We start from the raw sequence: 15,736 nt of genomic DNA, 5'->3' as shown, positions 1-15,736 counted from the left end.
GATTAGGCCAGCAAACCAGCTTAGGCCAGTTTAATATTTTTTTATTTTTTATTTTTTATTTTTTATTTTTTTTAGCAGAAATAGTGAATATAATTGTTTCTAGTTATGCTCAATTCTAAAATATTTACTAAAAATTTATTCTAAAAATGACACTTTGTGCATACAATTAAAAAAAAAAAAAAAAAAAATGTATCCATTAATGATGAACAACTGGAAAAGTCATGGAAATTCAAAGGTCAGATGGTGTGGAAACCCACCCTGATTATTTAAGAAAACAATTATGTAAGTTCTGTTGTCACTATATCTTTAAGTTTACTGATTGTCTAAATAATTTTTATATTCTTGGAAAACAACAGAATCCGACTGGGTGTCATCGGTACAAGCTGCTTTTTTTTTCAAAGTGCTATAATCCACATTGAAATCACTGAGATAAACTTCCTCTCATTACTTTTAAAGGGTCACAACACCCCCCTGTTTCAGCACAGTTGAGCTCTCAACACATTTTTAAATTATGCATTTAAAGTAACAAGGTGACACACACAGGTTTAAATGGCAATTAAAGGTTAATTTTCCACCCCTGTGGCTTTTTAAATTGCAATTAGTGTCTGTGTATAAATAGTCAGTGAGTTTGTTAGCTCTCACGTGGATGCACTGAGCAGGCTAGATACTGAGCCATGGGGAACAGAAAAGAACTGTCAAATATAAATTACAAAGATGGAAAAGGATATAAAAAGATATCCAAAGCCTTGAAAATACCAATCAGTACTGTTCAATCACTTATTAAAAAGTGGAAAATTTGGGGATCTCTTGATACCAAGCCAAGGTCAGGTAGACCAAGAAAGATTTCAGCCACAACTGCCAGAAGAATTGTTCGGGATACAAAGAAAAACCCACAGGTAACCTCAGGAGAAATACAGGCTGCTCTGGAAAAATACGGTGTGGTTGTTTCAAGGAGCACAATATGACGATACTTGAACAAAAATGAGCTGCATGGTCGAGTTGCCAGAAGAAGCCTTCACTGCACCAATGCCACAAAAAAGCCCGGTTACAATATGCCCGACAACACCTTGACACACCTCACAGCTTCTGGCACACTGTAATTTGGAGTGACGAGACCAAAATAGAGCTTTATGGTCACAACCATAAGCGCTGTGTTTGGAGAGGGGTCAACAAGGCCTATAGTGAAAAGAATACCATCCCCACTGTGAAGCATGGTGGTGGCTCACTGATGTTTTGGGGGTGTGTGAGCTCTAAAGGCACGGGGAATCTTGTGAAAATTGATGGCAAGATGAATGCAGCATGTTATCAGAAAATACTGGCAGACAATTTGCATTCTTCTGCATGAAAGCTGTGCATGGGACGCTCTTGGACTTTCCAGCACGACAATGACCCTAAGCACAAGGCCAAGTTGACCCTCCAGTGGTTACAGCAGAAAAAGGTGAAGGTTCTGGAGTGGCCATCACAGTCTCCTGACCTTAATATCATCGAGCCACTCTGGGGAGATCTCAAACGTGCAGTTCATGCAAGACGACCAAAGACTTTGCATGACCTGGAGGCATTTTACAAAGACGAATGGGCAGCTATACCACCTGCAAGAATTTGGAGCCTCATAGACAACTATTACAAAAGACTGCACGCTGTCATTGTTGCTAAAGGGGGCAATACACAGTATTAAGAACTAAGGGTATGCAGACTTTTGAACAGGGGTCATTTCATTTTTTTCTTTGTTGCCATGTTTTGTTTTATGATTGTGCCATTCTGTTATAACCTACAGCTGAATATGAATCCCATAAGAAATAAAAGAAATGTGTTTTGCCTGCTCACTCATGTTTTCTTTAAAAATGGTACATATATTACCAATTCTCCAAGCGTATGCAAACTTTTGAGCACAACTGTACTCAATAATATATATATATATATATTTTATTTTTTTTAATCGGTATTGACCAAATTTTTCATATCGGTGTATCCCTAATACATACTGTAAATTAGAGTTTCTTCAACCTAGGGCACTTTTTCCAAGGGGTTGATTTTTATTAAAAGTTGTGAAAATTAAAGTGTTTTATTAAAGTGTGAAAATTTTATTTAATTGTGTGTTTGTATTTAGGATAAATCAAATGTCTTAGCCTTAGCAAAAGAGTTGGCCATTTTATTCCAAAAATGCTTAATGTCACTTTCACCATCATTATAAAAAAAAAAAAAAAAAAAAAAAAAAGAAATATCAAAGAATTGTCTTGCATTGTTGGACATTGTGAGTAGACAAATTCAAATAGAACAGTTTAGTGTGTTTTAAGAGAGATTATTTTCTACAGGGCAAAACGTGCCCATAGCTGAAGAAACACACAAATATCAAAATACAAGAATCTTGCATTAAAAAAACAATTCTCACTAAGAAGCCCTTACTGTTGATATGGGGATTTTGACTGTGTTTCTTTCTTATCTCTGAAGACTGTCAATGAAATTTCTCAATAATAAAGGAAAGGGAAAGAATTAAGGTGTGACGCACATACTCCAAATGATCAATAAAAGCGCTCCTTGATAATAATAGCTTTTTACTTGTCTTATTTCTGAGTGTGGAGATAAAAAAACTATTATAAGATCTGCCATCTGTGTGCACAAGAACAACAAAGCGACATGTGACAGAAATCTGTTTTGTCAATTTTCACTTATCTTCACAGTAGTGTTATTGTATATCGGTTACTTTTATAAGCTTTAGTGCTGTGGGTTTGAAATAGAAGTTCAATTGTGGTTGTTGACCTACTTAGGGTTTTTCCTTTTCATTTTGGATTTTCCAGCTAAGAAGCTTGGAATGAAACATTATTTTCCTTGTATCTTTTCATTTTACCCTATTAAATTCTCAGTCTACACACATTGTTAATATTCGTTTATTTTGCATATTACCCTCTAATGCATGATGTCCACTTCAGAATGCACATATTTAACCATTCAGGGTGTGATGTTACATTGATTCTTTAATACTTTTTTCTTTAAAAAAATTAATTGTACTTTTCAGGAATGTTTAAAATCATGTAAGTCAGTCATATCAGTAGCCTAACATGTTTTATTTTACACAACCTCCCTATTGCACTTTCACTCAGAATCACTGAATCTAAGTCAAAGATGACTTCCTTGAGCAGCTTTGAGTTTTTTTACCTTTGTAATTTAATAATTAATGCATCAGTAGGTTAAATATAACAATAATAATCCCAGAGTAGTAAAATGGGGTACACTGAAGCTACTGCACTGAGTTACAATCAATGTTGTATCTGCTATGAATTCTGTTAGGGAGAAAGGTTTGAAATAACGTCTTAAATTCATTCACTGTGCTGTAGGCATTATGGACAGTGCTCTTGTTCCACTACAATGATTGAAAATGGCACACACACAAAAACATTTTTCAAGTGGTAACTGCTGAAAGCTGCATTCACCTGAAGTCTTCTGAGCTTCAGAACAGGTACAGCATGTTATGACCTCTGAGAGCATCGTTGCTGCTCTCTTTATGAGTGGGTGACCTACAAAGATCAGTGTAACAGCATGGTGTAGAATACTCAGTGAAAAAATCCTTTGCATGACTCAGGATCTGTTGGTATCTTTTTCACTTGTGTGTTCACAAGATGCTAAAAGCTTAACTTAGTGGTTTGGAGAAAACACTGTATATCTACACCGATATGACAATATCAATAACAATGATACGATATTGATCATTCAAGTTAAATGCCATATTCAGCTGTTCAGTGTGAACAACCCATAAGTTTGGCAGAAGTTCCAGAATGGCTTACAAAATTCTCACACCTCACCTTTAAATTTTGTAGCAGGCCATGATGCAGCCATTACATAAGACATGGCCTAGAGACCTAGAAAATAAACATAATGGTCCTCTTCATTTCACTGACCTTTCTCTCTGTTCCTCTTCTTTTTTCCAAAAACCTCTCTTTTTCTCTTTGTCCCTAGTAGATTGCACGACCAGGTGGCTTTCAAATAGGGAAGTGGCGAATGAAGTCCTAATTACTTGTTTTCATCTCTGGTGTGAAGTTCTAAAAAATGGGGTGATAAAAGAGAGGTGCAGGGGATAATTACACCAAAGTGACTGAAAAAACTTCCCTGCTGATGGTAAAAATTACCCCACACTAATGGACAGGTCAGCTGGAAGGGTGTAAGTGGGTGTAGAGTCCTCTCTTTCTATGCGGGGGGCTTAAAAGTAAATAGAGCACCAGAACCCTTTTTTTTTTTTTTTTTTTTTTTTCCTGTTTCAGCTGTTTTGCTGTTCACAATCTCTCCACTCTGTCTCAGTCTAGAATTAGGTTTTTCCATATAGTGGTCAATATATGGACAAAAACACATCTCAACGTATTTGGCGTGCACATTGTAAATATGAATGTGTATGAAAAATACCCATTTCCATGAGTGATAGAATGATAAATTAGCCAGTATTTGGCCATTTTGAGGTCAGAATTCACCTATATTTGGCCAATTAATAGAAATGTCTATTTTAAAATTTGAGTAGGGCTGTCAGTTGATTAAAATATTTAATCAAATTATTTACTTGATATACTGATTAATTAATTGAATTAAGCACATAAACCGATCAGCCACAACATTAAAACCACCTGCCTAATATTGTGTAGGTCCCCCTCATGCCACTAAAACAGTGCTAACCCGCATCTCATAACAGCATTCTGAGATTATATTTTTCTCACCACAATTGTGCAGAGTGGTTATCTGAGTTACCGTAGACTTTGTCCGTTCAAACCAGTCTGGCCATTCTCTGTTGACCTCTCTCATCAAGGAGACATTTCCATCCGCAGAACTGCTGCTCACTGGATGTTTTTTGTTTTTGGCAACATTCTGAGTAAACTTTAGAGACTGTTGTGCGTGAAAATCCCAGGAGATCAGCAGTTACAGAAATACTCAAACCAGCCCATCTGGCACCAACAATCATGCCACGGTCCAAATCACTGAGATAAATTTTTTTCCCCATTCTGATGGTTGATGTGAACATTAACTGAAGCTCCTGACCTGTATCTGCTTGATTTTATGCACTGTACTGCTGCCACAGGATTGGCTGATTAGATAATCACATGGATGATTGTTGGTGCCAGACGGGCTGGTTTGAGTATTTCTGTTTCTGCTGGTTTCTAGAATTTACTCAGAATGGTGCCAATAACAAAACACATCCAGTGAGCAACAGTTCTGTGGACTTTGGAATAAGTGTGTAAATGTAGGTGGACCGGTAATATAAGCGTTAAAATGTATCATTGTCAATATCATAATATAGCAGGGTCTGAGTAATAGAGAGAAATAGAAGTGTTTATAAAGTCATTATCAGCCATTGAAGTCATGATTTGAGTGAAAGTGAATAAAACACACAGTTGTTTTAGCACCTCTAGTGCTCATTTCACCTGGAAACTGCAGGGAGTTGTACCTGGAAACACGTATAACAAGTTTTGCAAAAATGTATATAGAGTCATGTTTTCAATAAGTGACCAGGTTGCATCTGGGATGGCATGAAGGTGAGTAAATGATGAGAGAATTTTCATTTTTGGGTGAGCTATTCCTTTAAAATATGAATTCATATGTACATCTGTTAGCATTTCTGTGACAGCTGAAGGGTGTGCAACAATGAATGTGGAGGAAATATTGACATTTTGAATTTGAATGTAAAACCAAAAACTTTTCTAGGACAAGTGATTTAGAAAGTAACTTAAAAGTAAAATAATTGGTAATGTGAATACTTTTTAGATGAAGTAGTCAGTAAAGTAATCTAATAAAATTTTTAGAGAAGTAATTTGTAGTGGATTGCTTATTTTTGAGTAATTTACCCAACACTGTTGACTACAGTTACCTAGAAATAATGCAGAACCTAAATATCTCTTATTTATATTACATAAAAATGTTTTACATTATTTAAAATCATAAAACTTTAGTTTTTTCTTTCATGATTAAATTAGATTTTGAATTCCATATTTTTAATGTGGACTTTCGAACCCCACTGTTTATCAGCATTTTGTCAGTTATCGGCCACAATGTTCTCTTTGTATCAGCCATCGAACCAATCCATATTGGTCAATCACTAAATTCCAATTTTTTGCCTTGTTTTTTGTTGTTTCAAAAATGATCTGCCACTGAAAAACCTTTCAAAATGTCTTAAAGTAACAGTGTTACATGATTTTTGAATATTTTGTCTTATTGATTGAGCTAGAAATTAGGTGAGACAAGTTTCGTCCCCTTTATTGGTGACTGAGACATCATATCCCATGTTCCTATTGGTTTCTTTCGATGTGCTTTCATCCCTCACTTTTAATCAGTCTGTTTGGCAAACAACCCAGTGACTAAACCATTCAAGCAGCCTGTATCCCATCTGTATCTCCACACAAGCAAAGAAAAGGCCTCAAATCACAGTCTCATCAGCTGCTTCTTGTGACCTGTCAAGAGCTGTAAAAAATCCATAGTAACATTAACACTTTTGCTTCGCCCTGAATGTCTGCCCCAATCAATTGATGTCATTCGGACAATTGCCTGTAAAAGACAGTCTCATTTGGTTGCTTTGGTTCCATTATTTCATTTGTACCTGTGGCTGTATGCAAGATAACTGTTGTGTATTATGTGACAAGACAAACGCAGACAGGAAGATAATCATATGTTTTAAGTGATTTGCATTCAGTCTGTTCATGTTTCTCTTTCTGTCTGTGTTCTCAGTATTACAGTTGCTATGAAGGGACAGCCTCGATGGGAGCTGCTGGATAATGTACAGGTGTACTATGCAGGAGCATCTCTCATGGCACTGGGTTCACTGTTTGTTATCAGCAGTTTCCTGGCCCTGGGCTTTACCGGCACCTTTCTGGGTAAATCCATCCATTCCTTCATTAATTTATACTTCTGTATCAGATCCATCTTTACTGCTCTTTCTCCATTCATCCCTCTCTCAGTCTCTGCCCCATCATCCATCCACCCTTGTCTTGCTTAGCCAGACCTTTGACTAAATGGCATGAGGTCTGGTCTACATTGTACATTGTTCCGTTTAAGAACCGTCCACTTAGACAGGAAGAGACTGTATGACTGACATGTTAAGCAACAAATCACAGTTTGTATTGTTTTTACGTGCCGTTTACGTTTATAAATGTGATACCACATTAATAGACTGGCATGAAAGAAAGTAATTTACTGTAAATAATAATGTTCACCCAAAAATGAAAATCTTGTTATTATTTACTAAAGCCAAGCACACACTACTTGACATGCACAGTCTTTTGTTTTCTGTTAGTGTGCTCACTACATGACTGATCGCAGACTGGGTATATCACCTACACGACCATTCGTCCCCAACTGAAACTACAATGACTCCGACTGAAACTATGATCCTGATATTCATTCATAAACTCACTCACATAGCAACGGGAGAGTTTATTCATGATAACATGTCAAAAACATGAATAAGGGCTGGCGCCCTGGCGCACTGCTTTGCAAATGGGGGGGGGGTTGGGGGTTTGGGGGGTGAAGAGCTAGAAATAAAAATGAGACAGCGGTTCGGGAGACGTGGGTGAAGTTTTTTGTCTCCTGCTTCCCAATGCCTTGCTCTCCTCTTGCGCTTTCTCTATATTTCTTTGGCTATTGCTCATTACCCATCTCTCACTCATCAGGACAGTGTGTACAGCTGATGACTCGGTGGCCAATCTGTTATGTGTGCACACTACACGAATGTTGGTCATCCAATCTGAGACTTCTAGTCGCCGACTTAAAACATCAAAGCTAGTGTATGGCTTCAGAAGAATTTGAACAAAGTGCATGGGTCACACTGAGTACTTCACTTTAATGGTATTTCTTTGTCCTTTTTGGAGCTTGACAGACATGGTCGTCATGAACTGTCATTGTATTGAAAAGAGCTGAGTGAAGATTTTTAAGAAGTTCAGGTTTGGAACGAAATGAGGGTAAATATAGTCATTTTTGGGTCAACTATATTTCAACAGAGCTCATCTATCCAACACACATCTTAAAGGTGTATTCCGGGTTCAATACAAGTTAAGCTCAATCAACAGCATGTGTGGTATTATGTTGATTACCACAAAAATGTATTTCGACTTGCTCCTCCTTTTCTTTAAAAATGACATTTTTATGGCTCAAATTATACACAAGTTTTTGCCTTTTTTTTTTCTTTTTTTTAAGAAATGGAGGGACCAAATAATTTTTTGTGGTAATCAACATAATGCCACAGATGCTGTAGATTGAGCTTAACCTGAATTGAACCCGAAATATTCCTTGAAAGGAACTTTATGTTCTATGAAGCTCTAAACCTGATCTGTACTCATCCAGTCCATGAGAAGCGTTTCCTACGGTGGCGACAAACCAATATCTCACACCTGTGCCTGACCAACCAAGCACTACTCACACTTGATAACTCAGAAAAGAGATATTAGAGTAGTAGGTCAGTCTCGCACCACGTCAACCTTTTCTTGAGATTGAGCGATAGCTGACCTCATTTGCATACTGAAACACTTTGAGTGTAGCAGGCTTTTTGGTAAACATTTGTTGGGCCGTTCTGCAAAGGAAATTCTATGTTTTTATGTTTTTGTTTGTTTTTTTTATTTTCAAAAGGTCTAAAAATTACATGGTACTTTTGAACTGCCTTCGAGTTTAGTCCTGTATCTGTCTTGAAGGTGATTAGTTAACGTTACAGCATCAGTATGCTGTAAACAGTATAGGTGAAGTCTCCATTCTCCATACGGTAAATCTGATCCCGTGTTTATTATGCCCGGGACATGCGTTGTGCGTAATGAATAAGTGTGCACTGCTCCAGACAATCAGTTTCTGTGGTAGGATGTGCAGTCGAGTAAAGCCTGTACCTCCTGGAAATTTAAATTTCACAGGAAGTGGGGAAAAACATTAGCGAAGTTTCAGGAATAAAAAAAAAAAAAAATTACTGCATTAATTGCATTATTTTTTTAAAGTCAACTATCAATAACAGAAATGAATGCGTTCCATTATCCAGCCCTTATTTATAATGTTATATTTTTGTTTTTGAGTCTTTTATTTTTAACTCGTGTTACATAGTGTGAAGCTATTTTTCCACTTATGCCAGACTTATTATTCATTTGTTATGAATACTTTTATCTTTTAGTTTGCATCTGTGAAGTTCTAATAAAACAAAAACATCAAATTAGAAAGGTCCCTTTCATTTTAAAAGTAGGAAGTCACTAAAATGATCAAAAAATAGACATTATTACATGGTATTATTATGGTATTTGGCACTATTACAACCCCTAAATGTTTTGTACATTACATAACCATGTACTAATGTCTATTTGTCGATAATCTTAGTAATGTTTTACCTAATAAAAAGTAATATGCAGTTTAGGCATGTCTCGACACCATAAATGTATGTATTCTAGGTGTCCCTCATCATCATTTTATAGTTTAGCAGTAATGGCCAGTAAAGCAGTAAAAAAAAATATTGCTTATTTACTCTCTTTCTTAACCTTGTCCATTACTACCTTGTATAAGGAACATATTTACTACCAGGGCAGTTTACAACTAGGCTTATAACACATATTCCTGTAGAATAATGTGGTGAGAGCTTACTCTTACCCACTTTACAACTCACTCTCATAAACATAGGCAATAAAGTAGTATTTACTACACAAACATCATTCCAAACATGGCTAACCAGTCAATGCCAAAAAGTAAAATACATTCATAAACCTGTCAGGACAGTCTTTATTTTCAGCCAGCACAGACTTTAACAAGATAGGTGGACAGGTAGAATTAAAGAAATGGAAAAAAAGAAGAAAAAATAAAAACTAAAAACAATAGTGTATATGGTTCATTAGACTTTCTATCCTCATGATTGCATTCAGTATAAAATCATTAAGCACTTTACTAGGAACACTATGGTCTTAACAAAGTGCCCAACGTGGTCTTCTGCTGTTGTAGCCCATCCGCCTCAAGGTTCGACGTGTTGTGCATTCTGAGATGCTATTCTGCTCACTATAATTGTACAGAGCAGTTATCTGAGTTACCACAGCCTTTCTGTCAGCTCGAACCAGTCTGACCATTCTCCGTTGACCTCTCTCATCAACAAAACATTTCTATCCTCAGAACTGCCGTTCAGTGGATGCTTTTTGTTTTTGGCACAATTCTGAGTAAATTCTAGAGACTGTTGTGTGTGAAAATCCCAGGAGATCAGCAGTTACAGAAATACTCAATCCAGCCTGTCTGGCACCAACAGTCATGCCACGGTCAAAATCACTGAGATCACATTTTTTTCCCATTCTGATGTTAATGTGAAAATGAACTGAAGCTCCTGACCCGTATCTGTATGATTTTATGCAATGCACTGCTGCCACACGATTGAAATATGTAGGTATACAGGTGTTCCTAATAAAATGCTCAGTGAGTTTATTGTGCATAGTACAGTATGTGGATTTTCTGTATGCATAGAATACTCAAATGATCTACTACATTATTTTGTAGATGCTTTTTACACTAATTCAACTCTAATTACATGAACAGTATTCATTCTTTAATGTTCTGTTGATGCCACCAGTGGCCCTCAAAGTCCCATTTTCACCTGTTGACCTGTTACATTATTTTCTATCTGGGTAATGGGGTTAGGATTGCTTTGGAGTTGTGAATGAAGCACCTTTTCCATTCAGAACAGGTGAACAGTGTATAGTGTATATATAAGTACTCATTTCCACCCTGAGAAACTGGAGGGCTCCCCAGTGTCGGAGCTTATATAAATTTCTGCCTCGAAAAATTAAACCTAAACCTAAATAAAAGAATCACTAGGAGCTCGGACAACCAGGTACATGTTACTGTCAGACCTTTGTCTTAAACTGGGTCAGAGAGAAAGCGAGATGGAGGGGTTAAAACCCAGATGTGGTAGAGGCTGGTTATGTAGCCCCCATGACAAAGAGTGTTCTACTTCTGTTAAGGGCAGGTGTTGGGCATTTGGAACTAGATCACAAAATCAAACAGGCTTTTTGTTTAGGATGACCTGTAAGTTCAGAGCAGGTTCTGGAAGGGAGTGAGGAAAGCGTTAACATTACGTTCTGAGTCAGGTACTTTTATGAGTGTTTTGTGAATGGGTGATTCTTTATATGAGAACTTTCATGTCCCAGATGTTGATTTTTATTAAAACTAACACATTTAATCTTTTGTTTTATGAAGGTCACAGTACAACTGACTTGGAAACTTTTTTGCATTCCTTCATCATTTATTTTTGGAACTTTTCAAATGCATAGGTTTTATTGTTTTATTCTAGTCCCAAACAAACTTTCAATATTGAGTTATTAATTTTTTTTTTTATATAAATAGGAATTATGATGTGTTTAGAGCTATGATGGTCTAAATAAAGAGTAAAATAAACATAAACCATTTCAATATTAATTGTATTACACAGTTGTGGCGTCATTTCCACCACACCAAACACTTTTTCCCCAATAATGTTTGATTTGTTTTTGTTCAAAAGTTAGTGTACTTTTCAGCCAAGTAGACAAAATTGCAAGTGAAGAGAATGCTTGAGATTAAATCTGTGACCTGCAATGTATGAAGAAAACGAAGAAAAATGTAGGTAAATAGTCAACCCAATCTCATAAGAAGTCGAATTTGTACGAGTTGGCGAAATCGTATGAAATCTAACGTATGAAGGCAGAAAGCAGTTGTCGAGTTTTAGAAGGAAACGAGGGAGAGCCACCTGATTGGATGTTGCAAAAGTTGTACTTTCATACCAAACTTTTTACCATGTAGCCAACACGTACGAATCTGTACGATTTCTCGGTGTTTTGTAAATATCACTTGCGAGCAGAATATATTTATTTGCCATCATTTCCGATCAAGTTGTAATTTTGTCAAATTATGCAAAGAGTGTGAATATTATTTACAGTAATTTAGGATACTTAAAATGTTGAGTCTGCCATTTTATTTCAAAAAATTCAAAAATGTCATTTCCGTGACTGTCATGGAATGTGTAGTGAAAATGACACAGAAAAAATACAACAATGATAGAATTCTCCTGTGAGGCATGTACTGTATATGAACTGTTGGACATTGTTCGTAGACAAATTAAATAAACTAGTGAAAAGTGTTTTAAGAGAGGTTACTTTTTAGATGGGGGTAAAAAAGATATTCATGCTGAAAAGACTATTTAAATATGCATGGTCATCGCTAAACAAGCACAGATACAGTAGTGACTGGTTAAACTGGATTGCTGGTGTTTAGTATATAAGATGCAGGTTTTTGCACTGAAATACTGTGCACACAAATGGCCCAATTGTTAAGTGGGTGCTTTATCTTTTCTTCATACATTCTGATCATTTTCAGGACCAGTGCTATACCACACAAATCAGGCATTCCAGGAAAAACCTGATCATTATCACTGACGCAGTATAAGCGGAATCATAACTCTACATTAAGCAGTTAAAGTTTTATTTGACTGATTTGATTGAAGCAGTTATGATCAGTCCTGTTCTTGGAAATCCAGCCTGTTCCAAATGCTCCGACTCTGTTTTGCAAACCTGGTAATGATTTTTAAGCTGTGTCTGAAACCTTAAAAATACAGCTTATGTTGGCAGTATACAGAGGTAGAAAGGCATCAAATCACATCTGAATTTATTGTTTCCTAACTATGTCTACTACTGCTATGTTGATAACATCGAACTTCATTGGTTCTTATTGCGTCTCGTGACCAAACTTCATGACGCCATGTGACAAGAACCGCATCTCGATTTACCGATCGGCGAGATTTGCTGGTTGCAGTTGGGGGAGGAGTTGAAAAGAGAGCCTTCAAGCCGGACACTTTGCTCTTCCCGTCTTGTGCTGAACATGCACTGCTTCAAGTCCAGCACCGATTGGCGCAGCGCTGCATGGAGTCGAACACACCTATCGAGATTTGATGTTGTCAACCTAGCCACCATATTTGATTTACAGTGTTTATTGATGATTTGATTTCTTGCATCGTCAAGGAAGCGCATCCGATGTAAAACTTTTGCCAAGTCAAATATGCCTATCAGGGATGGTCCGCTGTGGCGACCCCTAACGGGAGCAGCCGGAAGAAGAAGAAGAAGAAGATTTCTTGCGTTGTCAGCTGATTTTTGTTATAGTTATCAGTGTTGTTGTTCATGTTAACATTCTCATTGATATAGGTAGGCGATATACCATTAGACATGATAAACCGGTAGAAATTTGACAACCTGTATACATTTTAGATTATCTTCTCTATCGCAGTTACACAAAATCACAACAACGTGGCGAGAAATGTGCACCTCATTCTATACGTTACTCATATGCGATACACATTCTGTCTGAGAAATAGAGGAGGAAGGCGGAGCGGTTTTGCGTGAGAAACAGGGTTTTTCAGGCACTGACAATTTTCCGGCGGCTGCCCAAGCAAAGTTTCGGGCTGCAGAAGCAAATTCAGTGACATTCATCACGCGTTCCAAATATGCTTCTTATCTGAAACAGCTGTGTCTCTTGGAGCACGCAAGTGCGCGCGAGTCCAGCAGGCTTCCCGTTGGTGCTCCAGAGAGGAAAGTGCAAAGCGGGATCACTCATGCTGCTCAATTCGGTTTCTATCTATAACTACGTTTCCATCCACTTTTTGCGCTGTTCTGTTATTGGCAAAGTGGAAATGCATTAATTTTTTTTATTTACTGTCTCCTGCTCTTTTCCATTCAAATGGCCTTTTACCAATAAAATGGTGTGCGTGATGACATCATTCTTAAAAAGACACTTTGTCACATAAGTTTTGGTATAGTGCAAAATAAATCTGCTCTTGAGGTGTTTCTATACAGAATTTTATGTAAATCGTAAACTGTTTACCTTTCGCGTCCCAGATGTCCCCACATTTATGTAAAATGGAGAGTGTATTGAGGTAATTTATTGAAATTGTCCAGCTTACTCTCATTTTAATTTCACATAATTGCAATCGTAAGAAACATCATAAGATGCCGTTGAAATGGAGATACAGGCTAGCTTGTCTGTATCTGGTATTATTAGAAGAAATTGATTGGAATATCTGGCAAAATACAATGGAACAGGTGGCATTATAACGAACATGTAATGCTATATTACACTTTTGAATAAAAAATATGGACAGTCCCTTCACATTATGTAATTTTATTTGTCCCTCCGGGAAAAATGTTGCAAAACACGGGGCTGCGGTGTCCGAACAACAACACTCCTCTTCACTTTGCTCAAATCACAAAATGTTGTACTTGTGTAGGCTACTTTTCAAATTTGTCTAACCAAAAGAAATCGCTCGCTTCTTTCTCATTTACATGGGTAAATAAACACTAGATAGCGCGAAATGATTGAGAAACACTGCATTAGTCCATACACAACACCCAATGTTATCTGAAGTTTTTTTTTTTTTTTTGAATATACATTAAAACTCTGTCCAACAACAAAACCATCAAAACTTGGAATGTGTGAACGAATTTCGGTGTCTTCATAGACTATAACTTTTGGTATAATATGACCCCATAGCTCTGTTATTTATGACTTTATCTGTTACTGTACACTTGTTATGATTTCGTTTTCCTTATTTAAGTTAATTACTCCCTTTATATCCCTTTTCTCTTATGTCTATTGTTATATGCATATTAATTATTTTGGCACTTTTGTTTAATCACCTTGGCGCTGAATTTTATTTCTCTTTTTGTTTTTCTGTTCTGAAAACTTATTGCAATAAAATAAAATAAAAAAGAGGTTAGTTTTTTCTGGGTCTTTTTGATGGCCAAGATCCACTGCAGACACTTTGAAAACTTAAACAACCATAAATAACGGGCTTACAGGCTGGACAGTGCAGATTCACTTTTTTTTTACCAGCATGTTGATCGCACGGGATTAATATAAGCTGGGATTCTTTTTACTGGCCGTTTTGGTAAAAGACGCGGTAATATTTTGCGGCTCGGGAATGCGCAGTCCATAAAAAGTCTGGGAAAACTTCCATAAACAATAAAGGTAATGTCGTTTTCTTTAAATAAATTGAGGAAATCTCGAGTCTCCTCATCAGTCCAAGTGTAGGCTACCTTTCCACTATGCTGTTTGTTGTAAGGACAAATGTGATGTAAATTCTCTCATGCAACACTAAATTTTTTGTTAATGCCGTTTTTGTTGACAAAAACTGTTTCCAAATTCATTTTTCACAATATTTGACGTGTCGATATAGAATTTATGCGCTAAAGAAAAATCATATGTCGACACTTGTGAAATGTATCGCTAAATTGTGTTTCCATCGGCTTTATTTTGACAAAACAAAACGGATGGAAACATAATTTATGGCGGCACAAACTACAAAACGCACCCGGCCCATTTAAATCCTACTTAATTTTTTCCCTTAAATCGCTATGGAGGAAGTCAAACATCTCAAACGCCCAAAACAGCTTAAACAATGTGTTTTTATAATTATGTGTTCATGTGGGTTTTTTTAAACTACACATCAACACCCTTAATAAAATACTGTTCGAATGATGTTAGATATTAGAAATGGATGTGTTTGCCTTCAGATATTCATTTATTCTCTGTACAGATGACTTCAGTCAAGAGCCTGATATAGCGTTTATTTTCATTGGATATTGTTTTTAGTTTTGTAATATTTTCTTTGTTGTATTGCTTTGAGAAGATGACGAGTTTCTTGAGGAAACTTTATAATAATTATAATAATACAAGTCAACCAGAGCAGTCCAAATTTTGGCATAATGTGAAATTTAGCATTATGGTAAGGTTGATTTAAAACCAAATG

At 36.6% G+C, this 15,736-nt stretch overlaps 1 protein-coding gene across 2 annotated transcripts in view; it reads left to right on the top strand.

Moving 5' to 3' along the window:
• Positions 1-15,736, top strand: part of pemt (phosphatidylethanolamine N-methyltransferase) — a 116,233-nt gene that overhangs the window by 55,259 nt on the left and 45,238 nt on the right. For both annotated transcript variants that reach the window (XM_051667306.1, XM_051667305.1), the window contains exon 4: positions 6,697-6,842. In XM_051667306.1, the coding sequence (XP_051523266.1) occupies positions 6,697-6,842 (146 nt within the window). The remainder of the gene's footprint in view (positions 1-6,696; positions 6,843-15,736) is intronic.

The sequence above is a fragment of the Myxocyprinus asiaticus genome, chromosome 32, assembly GCF_019703515.2.
Source record: "Myxocyprinus asiaticus isolate MX2 ecotype Aquarium Trade chromosome 32, UBuf_Myxa_2, whole genome shotgun sequence".
Classification (NCBI taxonomy): Eukaryota; Metazoa; Chordata; class Actinopteri; order Cypriniformes; family Catostomidae; genus Myxocyprinus; species Myxocyprinus asiaticus.
Note: the sequence above shows the minus strand (reverse complement) of the source record. Positions and strands in the feature narration are given on the sequence as shown.